At 42.3% G+C, this 23157-nt stretch overlaps 1 protein-coding gene across 1 annotated transcript in view; it reads right to left on the bottom strand.

The window, feature by feature from the left end:
• The window catches only part of adgrb2 (adhesion G protein-coupled receptor B2), a 141712-nt gene that overhangs the window by 68702 nt on the left and 49853 nt on the right, over window positions 1-23157 (bottom strand). The window contains exons 5-15 of the mRNA XM_041955097.1: window positions 19420-19584; window positions 18855-19019; window positions 17452-17553; window positions 15440-15546; window positions 14243-14437; window positions 13699-13767; window positions 13070-13178; window positions 12756-12902; window positions 7491-7578; window positions 6427-6529; window positions 1895-1938 (exon numbers count right to left, since the gene is read on the bottom strand). Coding sequence (XP_041811031.1) covers window positions 1895-1938; window positions 6427-6529; window positions 7491-7578; window positions 12756-12902; window positions 13070-13178; window positions 13699-13767; window positions 14243-14437; window positions 15440-15546; window positions 17452-17553; window positions 18855-19019; window positions 19420-19584 — 1294 coding nt within the window. The remainder of the gene's footprint in view (window positions 1-1894; window positions 1939-6426; window positions 6530-7490; window positions 7579-12755; window positions 12903-13069; window positions 13179-13698; window positions 13768-14242; window positions 14438-15439; window positions 15547-17451; window positions 17554-18854; window positions 19020-19419; window positions 19585-23157) is intronic.

Genomic DNA, 23157 nt, shown 5'->3' with positions numbered 1-23157 from the left:
CAGGCAGATGGAGGAGGATTGAAATACCAAAACTGTACTGTTTTTGCGTGCTGTATATATATGGTATTTTGGTCCCTGTACAGGTGTACTGTACAAAGTCTACATAGGATATTTTGCAACTAATTCTTGGCTTTTTAGAAATGAAGCACATCAGTTGGTTGGGCTTCACAGCCAAACATGTGTCCGAACAGCATCTGCGCACCCAAATAGCATGTAGCATGATGACTTTAGGCTGTTTGCACCGACACGGTCAAGTGTGTGCATTAGCTCGAGATGTAAACAACCCATGGAGATCATGATTAACCAGTCCTTGTGAATCTAAGAGAGCAGGAATAGCTTAGTATCAAAAATAGACAAATCTTTAACTCGGTGAGGCTTCTGGTTGGCTATGTGATGCCAAAAGATGTACAATCTAACACCCAATCGTTGTCGTTGTCACATTAACCTAAATCCTGGTCAGAGCTTGGGTCTGTATGTTAATGTGTCTAAGCATTTGTGTGTGTCACTTCTGTATGTGTCTGCAAACATGTGACCTAATCCCTGCTAAACACATTATGTTTTCCACGTCGCTCCCAGTTTGAGCATATCTGGTTGATAGACATCTCTGCCACCTTGCCACGTTATATTCTGCTTGGCTCTCTGCCCTCGTAATGTCTGTGAATTTAATTTGATTGCAGCTGTAATCTGTCGGCTAGTTAATCGACTTTGCTGAGCTTCATTTCGCTCCTACCTAGATGGGGAGGGATAGTTTGATAAGTTACAATGTCTTATCCTCTCCGTGTGAACCTGCGGCCCCATTGTGTGCTTTGGTCACTGGGGAGAAGTACTCCTCTAGAATTGGATAAGCTCATGAGATCTCGAGGGGGAAGCTGAGCTGACCGGAATTTTTCTGTCATCCATCTTATTGTCACAGTAGACAAGGAGGCCTACTGGCCCTGCGAGTGAAAATTCAACCTTGTAGAAGCCATTTGCTCTGTCAAAGACTCATCTGTCTAAGCTGTCTCTTGAAATTATGTTTATATACGACTAAACCATGATCTTTTCCAACAACATGCACTTTTCTGCCTCCAGTGTTGACATTATCATGACTTCAAGAACAAGCCCACATACTTATCCAGGCGGAAATTACATTTACCCGGAACAAATGGTTTATAACTGTTCTAAGTAGGAGACCAGGTTGCATCTGTGCATTTATACTGACACGGGGGGAAGATATGGGCCATTCAAAGATAGATGCTCATGATGAAGTGTAATGAGGCTGTGACCTGGAACCAAATCCTGGTTTAATGGTTCTGAACAAGTTTGACGTAAATATTGACAAAAAGAGTAATCGCTATGTGGGTTAATGGTTAAAACAGCATGATCAATTGTGCTGGTTTACATTAGTTCAGTTATGTAGTTCACTAGATGGTCCACTATACACAGGAAACAATGTCAAAGAGTCAGTGGCCTAAATAAACAAATGAGAGAAAAAAACCCATTAGGTTGAAAGTACGGCTTCAGGTCATTGATTACTCAAGTTAAGCCAAATGTCCACAGTGGAACGCTGGATTGTAAATTAAACCTCTAACTTGGTGTGAGTGAAGCTAAACATTGAAAAAGAGGAGTGCGACAGAGGGAGATTTGCTCCAATGAGGCGCTGTGAGTGATGTCACTTTTGAATTCTTAGCTACACAGAGAGAATGGTGTTTGTTCTCATTGACTAATTTAATTAACACTAACACAGGGAACTTCATTAGACTGTTTTCAGTTCATTAATAAAATTAATCTGACTGGGCACGAGCACTCACGAGATAAACATCATCAACGCACACACACACACAGACACATGCGTTACTGCACTGTACACACTCACATGCACACAAGAGTGTCACAATCATTTAGAGTAACTTACGGGTTGCCATAGTCCCAGACAACGCACTGTGGATCCGATGTACCCTGCAAGACATAGGAGGGGGGGGGGATAAGCTGTTATTGCCAGTCGAGAGGATGAGTGAGAGAGGGAGGACAGAATAGCTGGTTGCCAGAGGAGAAAGAGTGATGCTGCATGGGCGATGGAGAGAGGTAAACAGACAATGAAAGAGAAGGATTGAGACAGTGGCAGGGAGAGATGGAGAAAGAGTCATTGTCAGAGGACAGAGCGGCAAATAGCTGCTGCTGCTGCTGCTGCAAAAAGAGAGAAGGTGTGTGAGCAACCAATTGAGAGAGTCAAGAGACAAGTAAGAAAAGCTATTTCATGGACAATAATACACAGCAAGTTGGGGTCATAAACATCCTGTAGTGGAAAAGCATTGAAATTCTTTACTTAAGTACAAACACAGTGGGAAGTAGTAAAGTAAAAGTAAATAACTATGAAGCAGTAAAACGTACTTAGGTATAACAAGTACTTGTTGTGAAGACTTTACACCCTTTCAGAGTGTGTAAAGGCTCATCAAAGTCAAGTAAAATAGGTCATAAATTCTCTTACTTTCCTTGTCCCGAATCATCCTTGTATGTATTGTAGCAACTGATTGAAAATATGCAAAAAATTGAAGTCATACGACTCCCTCAGACAGTCTAAACACTGGTGATTTGCTGTCAGCTCAGTCTTAATCCATCGACTCGCTGGAGCCAAAAGCCAATCGTTGAGGGTCGAAAGGCAGGTGAATCATCTGGTAATCAAAGCTCAGTCACACGTGGCGGCGAAGGAAGACTCGCTATGACTCAATCAGTGAATCAATCACAGGGTCGATGTCTTTAACTGACTCATCACAACTTGTTCCGCCGGCGATCTTCAGCGATTTCTGCATTGATTACTTTTAAAGAATCGTCCGTGCCCTTTCAACCAGCATGCCTCATTTGCTAAGGATTGGATCGTGATTGGTTTTAGGTGAACTTTGCGGGTGTCTGGTCCAGATCAAAGATTCTGTTTGTCACATTCATTCCTCAATCAAAGGCATTAAAAGTGTGAAACTGGTGTCTGTGAGCTCAAAGTACAACCTCAGTCTGAGAGAAACATCAGGCCAATAAACTTTCTGGGTCCTTTAGAAAGAAGACTGATCAGGCCTCTTGTTTAACTGTGTTGCCAAATACCCAAAATAGATACGCCATTCTTCCACTGGGCAGATGCAGAGGAAAATGGATCCCTCTCTGTACCGGTCTGTTGGTCCTTCCTGAGTCCTGCATCGAGCACTTTGCCTTTGAGCTCCCCCTCATGGTAAAGGGGATTATAGCAGTAAATCCACAGCCACACTGTGCTGTCCATTGTAAAAAAAAAAAAAAAAGCATGATGTCCAGTTTAAGAAGACACACAACAGCCTCAGTAAAAAAAAAAAAAGAAGAATTCTCCTTCAGTGAAGAGCAAACTGAATGTTTTCTGAATACAAAGCATGTTTTCAATGAGAAGCAAGGGTGAGAAGGTAGTGATGCACATTCAAGTCTGCACTGTGAGGATTGATCTCTCTTGAAGGCAAGGTCACGCCTCCTCCTCTGAACAGTTCATGATGGATCTCCCAAAAATCGGCGAATCCTGGGGTCTCTGCATGGCTGGATTTGAGAGGATGGGATGATGCAACATTTATAAACACAGGATCAGAGGCAAGATGACACAGATTGATGGGTGACAGCGCTTTGTTCTCCCTCACACGCAGACCACCACTGTCAACGACATTAGATGTCCCTGGACGTGCATTAGCGTTTTGGGCTCTCTGAGCATTCAACTATCAATCAGCGGGCATCGTGCCTGACTGTACGCTACAGTGGGAGTGACATCAGCCTACTCCCACAATGTCTGCATCCTCTTTAGTGCTCATACGTTGCATAATGACAGCGTCTGCTCGACTGATGCCTCTCAAAGGGAGCAACGAGTGTCTCATCCTAACAGCCCCATTTATGGATGGTAATAACGGTGTCTACCTTAACGGATCTGTCTTCTTTTTCTCTCAAAAGGCACAGCCATTTTCTCCAAGGTATTCACCACACGCACGTGGTAGCCATTTGGTGGTAAAATGCTTAAGCTCAGATGAAATGAGCTTCTGTAGCAGAACACGACCACACTGGTTCAGGGAGTCCTAAAAGCTTTCCACTTCATATCAAAGATTATAGATTTAGAAAATGAAATGGAGCAACCTGGTTGATGCTTTTTGACTGATGAAAGTAAACTAGATTAGAGCGAAATTACCAGAAAGGCTCATGGCTGATGTGAAGCTAACCAGAGCTGCCTCTGATAATTGAAAAGGCTTGCTGAAGGATAGCTGGAGGAGGGGGAACACTTGGCATCTGGTCTACTGTAAGGACGCAGAGCTTTCTGGCCTCCTGCTTCTCACTCACCATTAAAGACAAGCACACACTTAGACACCGGGGAAATATGAAGAGAGTCTGACTGGAGCAGATGTCCGCTCAGTAAGGACATGACCGTGCACGGAGACCCCTTACGCCCCCCCTTTGAGTGCGAAGCCAGGGGCAGCTGTTGCCGCAGCACTGCTTCAGCAGCTTGGTGTTTCTATACAGGGCAAGGTCGACACCAACTGCAGCTGAAGACCGTGACGGGAGACTCTTGTCTCACTTTCACTTCCTGGTCCTCTCTGGTTCCCATATAGTAGCTGAGCATTTTCTGCCCAATGAACTTCTGAGCAATGATTAAGCTTAACACTGCCTTCAAAGTCAAATAATTATCTGCGGACGTACGCTGTTGTTGGGCAGGATTTGAAAGTGATTTCACCACACTAGTTCAGCTTTCTTTTTGCAATATGGTTTCGCACCTTTAGTATAATTGGTCTTTCAGTTCAATTTTACAAATACAAACACACCTAGATTTATTTATTATTATTTATTATTTTGTTGTATTTGGATTTAACGTTTCTTTTTTTCATCTTTTATTTTGCTTTAAAATCCAAAATTATTTCAAGGGGTGGTTGTGGATATGTTTATGGCCATGACTAAGACCATGAGCACTGGCTGCATTTCAAATGAATTCCAATTAGTATTATGCTAATCTCTTGTATCTTCTGGAATATCAAGTAACTTTTGTTATATGGCAGAGATATGGTAATTAATGTAATTTTAATTAATTTTCACTTTAGTCAAATATTATTTCTCTTGAGGGCACTTATGTTGTTGGTGAACTTCTTCCCTGAATTTGATGCTTGGGCTTTTAAATCGGGGGCCTGGAGTTCAAAAGAGTTTGCTTTTCTGGTGCTTGGCCCATATGGAGGGACAGGATGAAAATGGCCTCATAAACACCGGCTGAAGGTATGCATATGTGCATCTGCCCTCCACACAGCGCCCTTGGCGTGCACTGTACTGTGAGTGGGAGAGAACGTCTGTCCTCAGCAGGAACCTCCGGTTAGTAGTCCAGAGCAGCATGCTAGGATCAGCATTAAGACATCATCCTCTAGACAGGGGCTGCCTGCTGTACCTCTGCTCTGCCAAGAGTGTTAAAAAGCAGAATAATAGGAAGATAAAAGATAGAGGCATGTAAAGGAAAATGCCATAATTAAGAAATGAATCAGTGGTTTAAAGCAGGGAGATGGAGTGGCGGGGGATGGAGAATGAATACAAAGTCTTTATAATGAAACATTGCAATAATTTTGACCCTCAGGTGCTGGTTGACACAGCAAGAGACTTATTTCACCACAAGATGCATATATATATATATACAGTATATATATATATGTATGTGTGTGTGTGTGTATGTGTGTGTGTGTGTGTTTGTGTGTGTGTGTGCGTGTGTTTTCTAGAGACAACCATTAAATATTCAACATTATTTTCAAAACTGTGCCCACCTTTACACAGAAGAATGGCTAATGAAACTCAGATCTTATTGAGGTCGTGAGGAGTGCCTCTCATTAAACTTGCACTTAGTCCTTTCCACTGAAGACACCCCACGAGTCGTTTATAATAACACACTCCACTGTAATATAAACTGAATAGGTACCAGGAGACTCTGCGATATAAGGAAGTCAAAAAGGTCTGCATTTATCCAGGCAATTCAGCAAGCACTATGGCACTTTATAGCATGCAGCACTTTCTCTTTCATCCCAACTCAGGAAACATGGGTCAGCAGGGAGAAAAGAAATCCTTTAAAGCCTTAAACAAATTTATTTTCTTGGCCAAAGCTCGCTCAATATACAAGGATATAATAAAAGATGCAAACCCTTGCATTGGAAAGTGCCTCATATGGAATAATTTAAATTTTTGTTGCATGTAACACACTAAATGGAAATAAATGGTTTTCTGGTGGTTAGAAGTTACACAGTTATCAGAGCGAAACCCCAGAGTGGTTGGGAAAATACGGTGAAAATGAAGGAGTAATCTGCTCTACTCCATAACAAACTGCTCTTTAAATGATTTACATCTCGAAGCAAGTGTTTTGCATTGCATGGCGACGCATAAACACAGTGCGGCTCTGATATCCAGAGAAAATGAGATTTGTTTTTACAAACTTACATTAATGAGCGGTGACAGCTCCACCACCACCATGGGCTCGCTGGGTTGCGGTTCCGGCCGTACTGTCACTGTCAGGATCTTGGAGTTGATCACCGCAGGGGGACTGCACCGACACACACACACACACACACACACACACAAAGAGAGAGAAGAGTATTGCTTTGTAAGAATCGTACTGCATAGTCAGATTTGGCTTGAAGTGTCTCTGATTTAGAAAGAGAAAAAATAAGTGTCATAGGCTGGTGAGTTGCTTTCTTTTACTGTTTGTCATACACACAGATATGGCTACATCCAAAGGAACTCAGAAACACACACACACACACACACACACAGCCAATGCTCTGTCATACTTCTGATGGTTTTTGAGCGTGTTTGCAAAAATAAATACATTCATAAATAAATAAACATATAAATAAAACCCTAATGAGAAAGGGAGAAAGCTAGAGCCAGCACCTAAGTTAAAACAGAACACAGCACCTATTAGTATTCAGCAGAGCTACAAGGGAAGAGGGGGTTTTAACAGATCCAGCTCATCCACAACCAAGAGCACTGACCTGAATAAAAGGGCCCACGGCCAGCACAAACACCATATCACTGGCCTTTTGACAACCTTCTGATTTCTCCTAACTTCTATTTTTGCAAGTTCTTAGTAAGTTTCAGGAACCATTAAGTCTGCACTCATTCGGACCCCACTGTACAACTCCAAAAATACATTATCAATGCAAGAAAAGGACAGACATCTAGGAAAGGTGTACTTTTTTGGAGATCCAAGACATTTGTCTGATAACTAGGCAGGCACAAGGAGAGGAGGGAAGTAATAGAGACAACGTAAGAGAGAAGACAGAGAATTGCTGGTTGGAATTAGATAGAGAGAAAACGCCAAAGAAGAAAGGGCACAGAAATAGAAAGGCATTGAGGAGTATGGAAAACAAAAAAGGAAAAGTGAATACAAGGGAAGTGTCAGAGAAAGTATTGGGGAAAAAGAGGGGTAAAGCAAAGGATGTGGAAAGAAGGTGAGATATAGTTTGAGCTGCTTGAAAAATTAAGAATAATTAAGTACTCACTTTGGTGCAGGTAAGATAACGCCCAATGTCCTGTACAAGATGGCTCCAATGACATAATACATTGTAGACTCTGAGTCCGTCTCTGTCTCTGAAACACAAAGACAGAACACAATTTTACAACTGATCTGCAACTGTTCCCCTAAAACATTGTCACAATCAAATAGAAACCCATCTATCCATCACTTAATTCATTTTGTATACCCCTTGTTATCCTCTGCAATGGCACAGCGTTGTAAAGACCCCTTTTTTTGGACAAGAGCAGCTGAGGACGCATGGAAAGATAGAAGAAAACCATATGTACCAATAAACCTGCCAGTCTGACATTTCAGTTCCAGGCTGGAGCTTTAATACTTGTGATTGATCTTTCAGCTAACCTGCACTGATAACTGGGTCATTTGATGTAAATAAACAAAATGCAAACACATCAGTTAGTCAGTGAAGCAAACAAGCACACACTTCACCTGTTTCATCACCCTGCAGTTCGCCTTCCAGCAGCAGATATGACAGCTACAAATTCCATAAACAGAATTATTATACTTGACTCTGAATCGAAAACGTGTCGCTAATTAGGGTGCAAGATGCTGCTTCCACACTTTGTGTGGGTGGTGACGCTATTTGTGTCAATTTGTTTGACTTTCAGCAGCTGGTAGCTCACCTATTGCACCGCTAGGAGCCTCATTTATAAACCCAAGCCCATTGCTCTAACATGCAGAGAACTTAGTTAAACTTATTTCAGTAAAGTCCGAGTGTCCACACCCTCTTAAGACAATGTCCTTCTCTCCACAGTTCTCTCCATTTCTCACTTTTCTTCTCTACTCGCCCTTCTCTCATTCTCCTGTGTTGTTGTTGCCCTTCTCCAACCCACTTTTCAACTTTTCCAACCTTTTCAACAGTTCTGCTTTACAACCTCTTGCCTTTCAACCATGCCCTCCAGTGTTCTTTTACCAAAAAGAGCTGGGGCTCCCAAGGAGACGTACTGTCCCTCTGTAAATGTCACTTTGTCTCAAGTGAGGGAGGCGGAAGGAAGCAGAGAGGAAAAGTAAGAGGGGAAGAGTTCATGTTGAGAGATGCCACTCCCTCCTTTGCCCTTTTAGGCTGAGAGAAGCGATGGAGGAGCATCGGAACAGAGAGGGGGAGAGGAAGAGACAGAGGGGGCTGATGGTATCAGACGTCCTGGGTGACTCATCCAAAATCTGTCTGCCTACTGCCTAAGAGGTAATACTCAGGAATAGAGATGGCTATGCAAGACAGACGAGGAGAGAAAGAGGAAAAGCGAAAAAGATTTCAACAGTGGAGGGGGGGAGGGGCTATTGTGAGACGGTGAGGAGGCAAAAAAAAAAAAAAAACAGATCAAAGTCGGCATGAGAAAGCCTGTGAGTCTGATGGATCCTAATTGGACAGTGCCTGCAAAGGCATGCAAATGAGAAAGTCAGTGTATTGTGGGTAAATGGTAAATCAGTGCGTGAGGGGGTCGCACTCCTGTGCTCGAGGATGATTAATACCACAAAAGCACTCAATCACAAAACTCTAATTTCCCATGAACAGACTTTTCGTCACTCCTCGCTTGCTGAACATCTAAATGATTGGTGGTCAGCTGCAATCCAGCAAAATGGCAAGCCACCAGTCACCAGCTGTGAACTTTAATGTGCCATTTGTCAGGAAAAGATATGCTTGGAGTTGGTGCTAAGCTATAATTTATGGTTTTAATTAAAGACCAAAAGCTCAATCCAAACAGTTCCACGTGAGTTACTCTTTTCATTTCTTCCTGGTTTCTTTCTGCACATTTGCTTTTTTCACAACTTTTATACAACACCCAAAATAGTTGGGATGTTTTGTGAAACATAAAACAGACACTGACAACTTGCTAATCCTTTTTGACATACACTCAGTTGAAAACAGTGCAAACATATGTAATGCTTGGCCTCATCAGCTTCATTGATTTTTTGTAAATATCTGAATTTGATGCAGCAACATGTTTCAAACAAGTCGATACAGGAGCAACAAAATACTTGAAAAGTTGTGGAACGCTCCAAAAACACCTGTTTGGAACATTCCACGGGTAAACAGGTTGATTGGTAACAGGTGATAGTATCCATGATTGGGTATGAAAGGGGCATCCTGTAAGGCTCAGTCGTTCACAGGCGAGGATGAAGCGAGGTTCACCACTTTGTGAACACATGATTGTATAAAGGATGTTATGACATGGGCTCAGAAACACTTTGTAAAACTGCTGTCAGTAAATACAATTAGTTTGCAAATGACTGCATTCTGTTTTTATTTGCATTTTACACAGCAGCCCAACTTATTGGAATCAGGGTTGTACACAGCAAGGAAAATTTTAAGAAATGATAACACTGTAGAATAGCATTACTCTCGTCTAGTTGAATAGACCAGCAGGGTAATGTGCCCCAGGTGAGAAAATTAAATGACAGCAGTGCTACCTTCAGTTTAGGGTCAGTTATTTCACTATTTGCACAAAAATGTCCCGTTTAACTTGACACTCCATACTAAATGTATTCTGATGAAATTTTAACTACTTCTAAACTGGTCGAGCTGATTCTTACAGAGATAGTCAGACAATTTAGGAACTAAGTCTATTCACTTTTTTGCCAAGAGGTGAATTAAAAGATCAACAGCACTTGCATATCCGTGTGTTACGTGGGGAGCTGCAGCCAGGAGTTTATTAGCTTAGCTTAGCTGAATGGGCACAGGGGTACATGGCTAGCCTGGCTCTGTACAAAGCTCAAAAACATGCATTGCCAATAACCCAAATATAACATGACAGCAGTCATATCTGCTGTAGAAACACTAAAATTGTGCTTTTTAGAGTACTTACATGCTGTAGCTATTTCTTCATAAATAAAAGCTGGGAGCAGTGATCTCCTGAAGTTTTGTGTTGTTGTAATTGTGAGGTTGGCAAATAGTCACTCTTACAGTTCTGTTTGTGTACAGAATAAACAAATGAGATAAGTTTTAACTATTAATTAGTTAGACGTAGTGGTGGGTGTATCTTTGAACTTTGGAAAGATCCAGAACTGATTGGCTAGCTCACCCTGCCCAGTTCTTAAACCAAGTTGCACAGACATAGACACAGAGCAGGATCAATCCTCTCATCTCAATTGGCCTGGTTCCTAAAATGTCATACTACTATCAAAGATACACAACGCCTAGACTGTCAAATGTCCAGCTCACTGGTGACATTTGGAGCATGGTTAAAGTTAAATCTGAAAGTAAGGAAGGCAGTTTTTAACACATTATCAGAGAGTAGAGCTCATGTGGTTTGTACGCTTCAGGAATACTTACAGCGAAGTTAATGGTGCATAACTGTATGCATGTACCAGCAGTGGTGTATTTGAAATATGAAGTCATTGCTGGCTTGTATGTTTGGACGTGTATGTGTGCGCATGGCCGCAAGACAGAGTGAGCGCCTACATGTGTGTTTGTGGGAGAAAGAGAGAGACAGCGGAGGGAGAGAGGGAGTTTGTCACCTCGAAAATCAGTGAAGAACAGCGCCGGCCTCTGCCCAGTGAAGCGGCTCATGAACCTATCAATTGGCTGCGTGTGTGTGCAACTGTGTACGCACATGCACACACAAAGGTGCCAATGGGCCTTTATGAGCATGTTTAAGCTGTCCATCTGAGATAGGCTTTCATTATGGGGTAAATGAACCAATCAAACTGATAGCAATCAACTGAAGACCTCAACTCATGGACTGCCAATGGGAAGAGGCAGAGATCCCACAGGGGCAAAGAGTACTAATAACGTCCTAACTCATAAGGCTGAGTGCTGTTTGAATGAAAATAATTTACAAAATAGCATATGCTAAAATGGCAACGACATGAATGTTATATGGAAAAATGGCTCAATAAATGTGATGCAGTGGGTCACTTTCATTGCACTACAAGCACTGCAGGAGAGAAATCATTCACCGCCACAAAGCATGAGGATAATGGAGGAAAAAAAACATAAGTGGAGTAAAGTAAAACAGAAAGATAGGATGAATGGAGGGTAAGAGAGAAGACAACATCACAATGCGCTGAATGCAGCAGCATTAAACAAGGTCCACCTAACACCCCTTTGTCTCCAGTTGCAGCCCAACATTCATCCTCTGAGATATCAGAATTTGCTGTTCCATAAAATCTGGAAAAACAGCTTGAACAAAACAACTCAGAGGCAACTCATAAAAAGGTTCTGTTACACAAAGCATGGCGGATGGTTGGATGGTGGATGGTTCAGAATAAGCATTGTGCTTCACAAAGAGACAGAGGGAGTAGGTGAGTTGAGGTGAGGTGCCCTGAGGTCAGCGTACAGGATGTCTTGAACGCCAATCAAAGCGAGTTTGTGCCATCAGTGCGAGTCAGAGGTCAGGGACTGCTCTGCTCTCTCGGCCTGCCGTCTCTCTGAACTTTAATTTGGGCAGGGGGGTGGTTTGCCAGACAGGAAGTCTGCCAGTGTAATTTCCTTTGGGATGTGACCTTTGTCTTTGTTGGTAGTGGATCACATCTGCCACAGTAATTCTCTTATCTAATATAAAAAAGCACTTTCTTCCCGCTCTTTTAAGCCCCCCTTGCTACCCCTTTGGAACTTGAACTCCTATGCCTGCTGGTCGTCTTTCTCTTCATCCTCCACATTTATTTCTCTGTGTACGTTTGTACAACCACTTTGCTTGTTTCTTGGCTTTACTTAAGACACACGGCAGTTCACGTTCTTGCCTTGCTGAAAGTGAAGAGACATCTTTCAAAATTGCATGAGTACTTGATGCTCCCAAGGGGATGCAGCACACTTCCACACAGATGAAAGACTTGCATCTTCTGGAGAAGCCCTCCAGGGCCTCTTTAGAGTCCGACTCCTTCTAAGCATTACCCTCCAACGTCCTTGAAAAGCCTTCAATCTGCTTTCCATGAGGCACATCTCTGAGTATGTGTATACGCACTGGGATAGCTTCTTGGTCTGACCTTGGCTGAAGAGTGGGTTGAGTGGGGTGATAACAGGTAGTCATATGTCTAAGATTCAAGACTGAGAGGGATGACACAACGAAAACAGATTCAAAGCAGATTAACGGCTTCTGGAACTTGGCCTCATTTTGATCGTAATGGTGAGATGTGTTTGTTCTTGATTCTTCCAAACCCTTGACACAGGCACCAAGGCTGGGTCAGATCTTGGCAGTGTGCACAGCAGGAAGGGCTACAGTGGTACGGACTGGTGCCAAAAAGGCCAAAGTTTGGACAAAACCCAGCCAGTGGATTTCTGTCTTAGTTCTCCTACCTTCAGTCGGGTTGGTGAAGACCTCTTTAGGGATAAAGAGCTTGTCCTCCGCTGTCCTGGCCCAGTCCTTCATCCCTCTCCGGCCTTTCATGGGGAAGTTGATATCGCTGGAAACTGCCGACACCGGCTCTCGCTGTATAGTTATCACTGGACAAACAAGAGATGCCAAAAACAGTTGAAACTCACTGCAGTGCAGAATTGGGGTTGGGGTTAAATAGGAGGTGCCCATCTTAAAATATAGATATGACAAAAAAAGATCTTGGCTGAGCTTGTGTGAAGATAAAGAACGATAAAAATCCACTTGTGACACTTACTGAGGTTGTTGGTAACCACTAGGAAACTCTGGAAAGGCTTCTGGGCTTCTCCGATGAGGTGAATGAAATCCTCCAATATCCTCATCAGCAAAGCGGCGCCGGGAGCGACCTGCAGATGGAGGGATGAAACAGGCGAGCATCAACCATGATGTCATCATAATTGTAATCCATGGCCGATTTAGACACGTCTCACTCACTGACACATTTTTATTCACTGCATTATCTAGACCACTGAATGTGCTCCATGGCTGTAAATTGTTACCATGTGGGATATAATATCATATTTGGTTGCTTGTTTATTGTGTCCAGATGGAACGTGAACACACCTCCACTCAAACGCATCGTTCTGGGTCTCACACACACACACACACACACACAGACACACACACAGACCTCGTATAATTAATAGGTAGCCACTGCGTTTAGTAAGCAGGTGTGAAAAGTTAATGTGGAATGTGATCACACCCACCTTTGCACTAGAAATTCACGTATGCATGCTTATTAAAGTACTTAAGGAACTTAACACAGTAGTAGTAGTGCGGCAGTTGGCAGCCACTGATTATGCTAAACAGTTGTATAGCAGCACATACTCAGTAACACACATACACGCACACACAGAAGCCTTTTACCTGGTGAGCGTCCTCCCATTTCTCTATATTCTCCATGTCCAACATGTGGCTGACTATCTGGAAGAATTTCTAGACACAAGATGAAGATGCACTCAGTCGTTAATGCATCAGGGCCATTAGATGTTCTCATTGGTATGTGAGTGTTAGCCACCGTCCTCCATTATGTAGCTAGCATGCACCCACAACCCATTAGCACTGCATCAGTACTGCAGCTTATTCTCTGTCAAGTCTAGTACAGTACTTATCCGTACATAAGAATATTGTAAAACATAAAATAATGTCTGTCAAATGACTGACTGAGACAGGAGCATTTTGCTCTCTTACACACAGTGAAAAGAGAAAAACGCTGCTAAAAAAAAAATCCCCTTTGAGGCCATAGCAACTGTGTCGCTGTAGTTCATTGTTATGCACACCCTGTGCAGCAGAAACTGGAGCTACACTGAATAAATTTGCAGGTGTTGCAAGTGTGCAAGAGTGTGTCTGTGACCACACGTTTTTTTACAGTTTGTGACTTGAGGGGGCTTCAAGAGAAGGCTCTGCCTACCTGCACGTCGTCGGGAGCTGGGATGTAGGTTGCTCTTTTGAAGGTGTCCGTCACATTTCGCAGGATCTCCGTGGAAAAGAGAAGGTCGCCACTGTAGTAGCTCCTCCTCTGCAAGAGCTCCAGGAGACTCCTTACGATCTGAGACATGCCCTCCCCAGCCAGGGTCCTCTGACCCTTCGCGAGATGCTCTCGTAACTGCAATGTGTAGAAGGAGACAGGAATTCAGAAAAGCTGATGGTTGCGCCTATGCTGCTTACAGTCACTATGATTAAACGCATGCCCATTGAAACTTACTGTGCAGTACACGTGTTCTTGTTCAAAATATGAAGCTGGTAAAAATGACAGAAACAGCAAGACCAAACAAACCAAAGACTGATGGGCATGTTTCAAGACAGGAGCATGTATGTAGATGGCTGGATTTTAGTGCTTGTGCTTTAAACAGGCGTGCAAAGAGAGGCCTTGCAGCACTCTCAGGCAAAAATTGGATCTCATCACTTCAGAGACTGAGATACACAAAGCAAGACTGTGTGTGTGTGTGTGTGTGTGTGTGTGCGTACGCGTGTGTGTGTGTGTGTGCGTGTGTGTACGTGAATTGCAAAGACAGGGACAGAGAGGGAGAGAGAGAGAGAGCCTGGAAGAACAGAAGATAACAGCAATCACAGAAAATTAATTATTGACTCTTGGTGTTAATGAAAGGTTGGAACAGAAGCTAACAGTGCAATCAGCTTTGTCACGCACAATCCCTGACCCCCATCTCCTCCCGCCATCATTGAGGAGATAGAAAAGGTTGAAGTTCACAGAGCAGGAAAACAGTCTGGCTGATGAACACATTCATTAGCGACGTTCATTAATTGATAAGTGTGCGCGCAAGGCTCTGGAAAAGCTAATTAGAGATACCGGGGAGCCTTGCGTAAAGACACTCCTGCATTTTGTAAACTTTTTGAAAAAGAAAGTTGCGGAGAGGTACATGATGGGTGAAAAAAGGGGGAAATGAGGCAGACGGTTTTAAAAACAGATGGAGCCTTCGCTTGCTCATAAATTCACTAATGAGACAAACAAGTTTGATGAAGGTGACTTATGATACAGGGCGTTACTGCAACTGACTCGACTCAAATGATGGAATCTGGAGGAATATTCATATTTTTTTTTCTTCTCGCTGGAGAGTTTCAGAGCTTTATTTCTTAAAAGGAAACTTACAGATAAATGTAAATATCTATATTCAAGTGAGACGCATCTGGCGAAGCTCGGAGGACCCCAGAAAGCAACTCCGTTATTGTCCAGCATGCAACGACGACTAGCAGATCCTACAAAGAGAGAGAGAGAGACAGACAGATACTTCATGGGGGATCAATCAAATTTAGAGATAAAACCTGCAAAGAGCAACTTATAATCCATTACTGTTCATATGGCATCCATTCACGGTCAAAAACCCAGCTGCTGTGTATGATACATGTATGTACACGATGCAAAAATGACAGAGATTTTTAATACTTTCTAAGAAATGTTGCTGCCAAAAATGCAGAAACATCTTTCTTGAATTATGAAACCAGCAAGTATTTTTCCCAGCATTAAGGTCAGGGGTAAAACACAGACGGAGACCGCAGTACAGAAAATAAAAACAAAGGTCACTTTTGTGAATTTATTTGCTTTTCTTGGAATAAAAATGATCACAACTACCTAATATTTCATTTGCTGCACTTGTATTGTGTTTGGCAGCTCATACCTGCTGGCTGTTCTAACCTGGCAGCGAACACATAAACTTATGACAGCTGCCAAAAGAGTTTACTAAGACAAAACCTTCCCCCTCGCCAAATAAATATGCACTGACTGAACTCAACACAACTTTATGAGTTATAGATTGACAAAAATAAACTGTAAAGTTTCTGGGTTAATTAAATTTAACACATTGATTTACCTTCAATGCAATGTTTTCGAGGCTATAATGTTTTACTGGTGGGCAACCTGATACACGCGGGTGTGTTTTGATGTTGGAGCCAATGCCACAGTTTGAAAGAAGAAACACATTTATATTAAAGGCACTCTGAACCACATCTGCTCTTGGCTTAAATTCTGAAGAAGAAAGTGTCTGAAAATAAAACACCTAGTTCTGTTCTTGTTTCTGCTTCTAAGGTCTGGCAGGCAGCTATTTGAGGAACTCTGCACTTTAGGTTAATATTACCGTGATAAGTAGCTGAGCCTGAAACACAAATAAGGTTCGACTGCATTCCAGCAGGACATGTCTGCTGTACTAATTAAAGGTAGAAGCTGGATAATGCATGAGTTGGAAATACTATAATGACTGCTTCTGTACCAAAAGCTCAAAATAGGGATACTGCTCTGGGACAGCAATTTTGATGAGCCTGTAACATGAATTTCAGCAATCAAATCAATCTGAGACCCTATTTGTTTGGACCTCACTGCATTTTGGAATGCAGACAGTAGAGTCATTTCGGATATCCTCATTATAATTTGATCTATTTTTTTTTTGGCACTAATGAGATGATTGCTGTGCTGCCGTTGCTGTATTTCTCAAAGGTGACTTGACCGTCAAACATTAGAAGCGGTACATTAAGGTTTTATTTTCTTTTGTTAATTAAGTGAGTTTCTATAGGACCTTTCTTCCCCTCCCTTTAGTTCGCTCTGGCCATGCTAGCACACGCTCGTGTGGCCGCACTTCTGTTTTCTTCTCTTGGATTTTCTGTCCTTGAGGATGAGTTTCTGTGGGTGCTTTATTTTCTCTCATCGTTGCTGTTGGTTTTGCTAATTCCTGGATGCTAATGTACCTTCGTGGGGGGAAAGAAGCTTACTTAAAATTACTCCAGCTGGATGATTTTTAAGTACGTTTTTTTGTCCCTTTGGATTTTCAGTTGGGTCTCAATGTTTGAGAGACCAGACTCGTTTCATAGTAGTCAAAACCAGAACAAAGAGACCCTAAAATCTGAGTATGACTTTCTGCAGATTATTTTTTAAAATATTTTTATATTTTATTTCTTTCTCTCATTTTAGCTCGCCTGTTAGACATTTTCTAATGTTCGCGTATGACTGCATGGTATCTTGTCCAACTTCCTTTATTGAACTGGGGACAGTTTGAGTGACTGTTAAATAATCCTAAAAACTGAAGGCCAAAAAGAATCATAAATTCACACAAGCTGTGACTGAAATATGCTGACATCTTACAGACATTGGCCCAAGCGTATCACGTGACTGACCAGTGGCGTTAGTTGGACACTTGTTGTAGACGGTTTCTCCAGCTGAGGCTCTCTTCCATGACATAGAGAGAAGGTGCTCGTCTTTACATATCTCATGAGGAGCTGTAGAAATAGGTAAGAAATACACAGAAGAAGTGAAATGAATTTCGGTCTTGCAGGCAAACAGAAAAAGAAAAATCACCACGCACACACTCCCACAGACACACACATACACCAGCAAAAAAAAAAAAAAAAACGGAGCAGAAAAGCACAAAAAAGATAAAAAGATACAAATCAATGTTCTCCTGCAGCAGCTCCCAATCTTATTCCCTTGTACATTGCTCAGTGCTCTCTGTCAGTGTCACTGCCTCAGTACAGTATCTCATTCCCTCTTCATCTTACTCCCTCTCTTTATTCATCTGTCCCCCCCCCCCCCCCCCCCCCCTTTTTCATAACCCTCATGAAAAAACAGGGGGCGAGTGCTCTGAAGATATTCCGAGGGGGCAGACGAGTGTTGGCAGAGGCAATGCAGAGAGCTGAAGAGGGAAGGCGAGCGAGGGGGGAGGGCGAGGGAGAGAAAGAGAGATGCAGAAAGAAGAGAAAAAATATGATATGATGGTCCCCTGCAATGCCAACAGACAAGATCCTCGTCCTGTGGAAAAGAGGCTTGAGAGCTACTCAAAACAAAGGGGTCATGGTGAAGGCTCCACTCTAAAGTTTATCATTTGCAGCCTGCCAGAGCTAAACGCGAGCATGTATACACGTGGCATTCGGGCTTGTACAGAAAAGACGCTTGCAGACACACAGCTTCAGTCAAGAGGCGTGCTTATTAAACCACGGTGTCTCCTTCAGAGGCTCACACTGTGACACCGAACATGGCAGAGACACACAGAAAGAGCCAAAGCAAGCGAGTGAAAGTGAGGGAGATTAGTGCGATAAAAACAATGTTAAAGACGAGAGGTATGAGCAGAAATTGAGTATCTCTCCGGCAAACGGGGGATAAAAGGAAAGCACGAGGCAAGGACGTGCAAAATCAATGACGTGGTGAAGATGGATTGGCATGTGAATTGACAGAAAGACAGACAAGAGGCAGAAAAAGATGAGAAGAGTGCAGTTCTAAAATTGCGATAGAAGCCTTTGGCTGTGCGCGAACCACCGGGAATCGCTTCCAATCTGCCTGACAAATACTGTGCATATGCAGATTGGGCACACACACAGATACACACACTCTTTTGTCTCTGTCAGGGATCCACTAGGAGAGGCGAGCAGAGAAATGCAGTCCCACAGACAAAAATGAAAAAAAAAAAACGTCTAAGGCAGAAAGTGTTTATACAGTCTTTTCAGGCATGAATAATACATACAAAAGCACACATACTGTTGCTCTCATTTTCTCAGCTCACACACACATTCACAGAGCCACTGACCAGGACATTTCTTCTCATTGCAGGACCGGACCTCCTCTCCAGAGCCGTCGCAGGGGTAGCCCTGGATCCCGGTGCCCTCGCACATCCTGAAGCGACGCTGCCAACCCGAGTCACACGTCTTGCTGCAGAGACTCCAGTGGTTCCAGCTGCCCCAGTTACCTCCACCTAGAACAGGAGCAAAGCACCGCCGCGGAAGATAAGGGAGCGTGGAAGCAAGTGTGGGAGGGAACGTGAGGTGAAAAAAGTAATGGGGGTTGTTGATGAATAGCGAAATTAGGTTACAACTCGAAGGCAGCAGTTTCCAAACATTTTGTATTTTTCATTGATGTACCCAAATTAAGTCAGTATGAGCCCACTCTGGGTGCAGGTTGATTAAAACAGTGGTGCTTTGGTCCTGCAGGCTGCATAGGCATAGGCTTGCAAGCCAAACACAAATCGCTGGTATGCTGAACACAAATCAGAGAAGACCACATAGACGCCTTCAAATAATGCATGTTCCATGTTTGCATAGTGGTGTCCAAGAGCATCAAAGTGTGAATACTAAGCATTGATGAGTCCGCCTTACCGCTGCAGGAGGGGTTGGTGCATTCTCTGCTCTCCTGATGGAGGCCTTTACATTCGGCCCAGCCGTGCACAGACGAACTGCAGCGCCTCTGCCTCTGCTGGGTCCCTGTGTTACAAGTCACACTGCACCTCGACCACGGCCCCCATTCCAACCACTGGCCCTCCACTGGAGAGATGCACGTAGATGTGGAGAGACAGAAATGGATGAAGGTGGAGGGAAGAAGATTCAGGAAATCGGGATAAATTGATGCATATTTTTGAAGGATAGGAAAAGTATGTAAGGGGGAAAGAAAGGTGCAAAAGGAGAAAAGACAGCAAACAGAGAAAGTGGGTAGGCTACAAGTAAACAGCAAATAGAAGGAGTTAGGATGGTGAACAAATAAATTAGAGGGCTGTTTTCTATAAATCCATAAATACCAGCAAACAAATATAATACTTCATGGTTCTATGGACATTTTAAATATTTCAATCTGTTATGAAATTGCTGATTACAATTCCTTTCATGCTTTGTTTTTAAGAGTTCACGCAGAGTACAGTCAGATGAATTTTCATTCAAAGTGTTATTAGAAAGGCACCATATTTCAACTCTTGACTGGTGTTTGTGCAGAAATAGATAAAAAACAAACAAACAAAAAAAAAAAAAAAAATGCAGTACAATCTAGCGCCGACTGTCAGACGATACATGAATACCAAACAGCCTAACCAAAGCCTGATGACATGCACAGGTGTAATCAAAGCCCCCACTGTCCCCTTTAATAAGCGAGCGTTGCTGGAGTAATTGAGTTGTCAAATAAAATAATCCAAAATGCAAAAAAAAATATGATAATCAAAAACAGGGAGATTAGTCATTTATAGTGTGTGTAGTCAAAGATTTTTGGTATGTCATCGACTTCAAAGGCAGTAATAGTTTTGCGAATTTTGAGGATGTGTTTCAGAGAAAAGAACACAATATTCTACTGCGGAAAGATCAGATGATCTGTGACAAATAAAGTGGCAGTGAATACTCATTTGGACACTCTTCTTGATACAAATTTTTGATTATAATTCTTTATTACCTAACAGGAGAACCAATTACTGACCTGTGACCATGTCCATTGATATTTCAGAATACTGTTGATTAAAAGGACTCACTTGTTAAAACTGTTAGTTTTTCCTAGTTTCTCATGACTCATTTAAAATACACAAATCCTGTCCTTGGACATCTTTGACAGAGTGCTAACAAAAGCACACTTTCATCCTGAATGGTCAGCAAAAGCTGGACAATGCATCTCCATTACTGCTGTATTGTTACTCCAGCTGTCTTGTGATTTTTTTCTAATAAACTAAACCAATCATGGTTTAGTTCAGTTCACAACAACTAATTGCACTAAATAGTCAATGTATAGAGCAGGCATACGTCACCTTCCTGTCCTCAGAACGACCACGCCTCCTTTCAGTTGAAAACATGTGCTGTAAAAGTGCCGGCGCCAAATTGTAAAAACTAGTGGCAGCAGGCCTAAAAGCTGCTGCGTTGCATTTTGCACATCAAATAGTAAAGAATGAAAAAAGCAAAACCAGTTTACGATTTTCTTTACTTCCCCCAAGTGCAAAGGGCAGTAAGAGAAGAGATCTCAGGCTGCAGCCCATCTGCAGAGAAGATGAAAATGGTAAACTGTGGACCCCGGCCAGTCAATATGTGTACATTTGTGGCAAACACTTCATGGCATGTTAGTTAATGATGTTACCGAGGAAACTAATGTGTGCTGATTGTCCCTGTAGTTTGATGCGAATCAGAAAAGAGTCGTTTGATGGTGTAATTAAACATTAGCGGTGAAATAATATAGTCCTCCCTTAAAACACGTGCTTTTAGAATGGAGTCTGGTCTGTCTGCTGAAAAGACCACCAGGAGCCGAGTGCATTTTAAAATTAATAATTCACATAAATTGAGCTGACCTTCCTTGTAATAATGAACCTTGTAAACAGCATGAAATAACATAGGAAGTGAAGCTAAAACCAACCTGTTTTCTACTTCTCAAAGTAAAAGGCTGCATAATAAGCACAAATGGCTCTCAAAGCAGAGATGGCAGTTTCGCTTCGCCACAGCGGTGCAATCAGTTCACAATATCGACGACCAAAACAGTAAAATAAAGCCTCTTTACAGAAACAGAAACATGGCAGTGGTCAGAAATAATTAATAGGAGACTCCATAAGGTCATGCTGTGTGTCAGGTTCATCTACTTTGATGGAGGCAGACTGAAAGGACACTAATTAACCCCTTTAATTTTTTGCTATATAACATCGCCAACAGTTGCTCGGCAACAACAGAACATATCTGTTAGTCTGACTGGCTGAAGGATTTGGGCTCCTATAAAGCATAGCTATAAAGCAATATGGTATTCTTATTTTATTGTATTAAGTTTGGAAAAAAAAACCCCTCACAATTTGCATTTGCCTCCAGTCAAATTAAAGGGGCTGCTTTCATCCAGATGAGGCGGGGGGCATGACACAAGGGCCCAGATGTGCTGCTCTCATCTAATGTTATTCCCAAATAAATTGTTTGTGCTTTGCCCACCACTGCCAATGAAACACATTCCTAGAGGTAATTATGAACGGAGTAATATTGCAATGCCTCTTTCTGTTGGCAGCAGTGTCGTTGTGCTGAAAACATCCTTCTCATGTGTTGCCTCCAGTTGGATTACTGATGTGGCTGATTTTTTTTGTGAACTGTAACAATTCAATCAATATCAATATCAAGTGTAATGACTTGATGACAATACATCTTCCTCCAAAATGCCCTTAAATGTTCAAACAGCTCAAAGTAGATATTTTTGAACATGTCAGCAAGCAATGCAGTATTGACACATCCAGCAGACAACAGTAACATTTGTGAAGTTGTGTTTCTAGCTCTGTTTTGGTCTCTACCAACTCTTGAGGGAAAGATCTGGCCCTGAAGCCGCTAAATGTTCCACTGTGTTTACCCGTTGGTTACTACTGTTTAGTGCTGACTCAGCTGCCTCCTGCTGCGGGTGAGGAGGTGTTTGAAAATGGGCCCAATGGACCAAACAGCAAAGTTGCAGGCAGTGTTGAACCAAAACAATAATCTTAAAGACAGAAAAACGCACTCTAGAGCTGAGGAGAGCAGAGTTGGATAAGAATTCTCTTTCACATTACATGTTTGATTAATTGTTAACACAAAATTATTGTGTAGTGCAGCTTTAAATTTTGATGAGAACTAATAGAGTTTAAAGTTTGATTATTATTCAGTCACTTTAATGTAACCTTCAGTCAAACTGAGCTGATGTAGGAGTCATATTTTGCCGTCTAGTGAATAATATGTCCTGAAAAGAAATACATTATGTATGCTCTTACAGTTACAGCGGCAAAGTATTTTTGAATTTGCAAATGATTCATTGACTTAGGGCAATACTCATTGAATTATATACATTTTAACAGGCTACTAGGATACATAAAAGAGGAAACCTGCCTTGACAGCTTTTCAACTAACAGTTGATGCTGCATAGCCATTGTGCATGTGCTGTAGGACCATACTGCAGCCTGTCTATTTGTCTCTATATTAACAAGAGTAGCGATTCAAAGTGAGAACTGTTCTTGTTTTGGCTCAGAATGATATATTGAGGCACACATTCTACACACAGGGGCTTAAAGCAACAGAGAAAGTGAAGTACAGTTCAGTAAATGTATTTGTCTGGTTCTCCCAAGAGGGAAAGCATTGCCAACCCTCCTCGGTAATGTGGTCAAT

The sequence above is a fragment of the Chelmon rostratus genome, chromosome 16 (assembly GCF_017976325.1).
Source record: "Chelmon rostratus isolate fCheRos1 chromosome 16, fCheRos1.pri, whole genome shotgun sequence".
Classification (NCBI taxonomy): Eukaryota; Metazoa; Chordata; class Actinopteri; order Chaetodontiformes; family Chaetodontidae; genus Chelmon; species Chelmon rostratus.
Note: the sequence above shows the minus strand (reverse complement) of the source record. Positions and strands in the feature narration are given on the sequence as shown.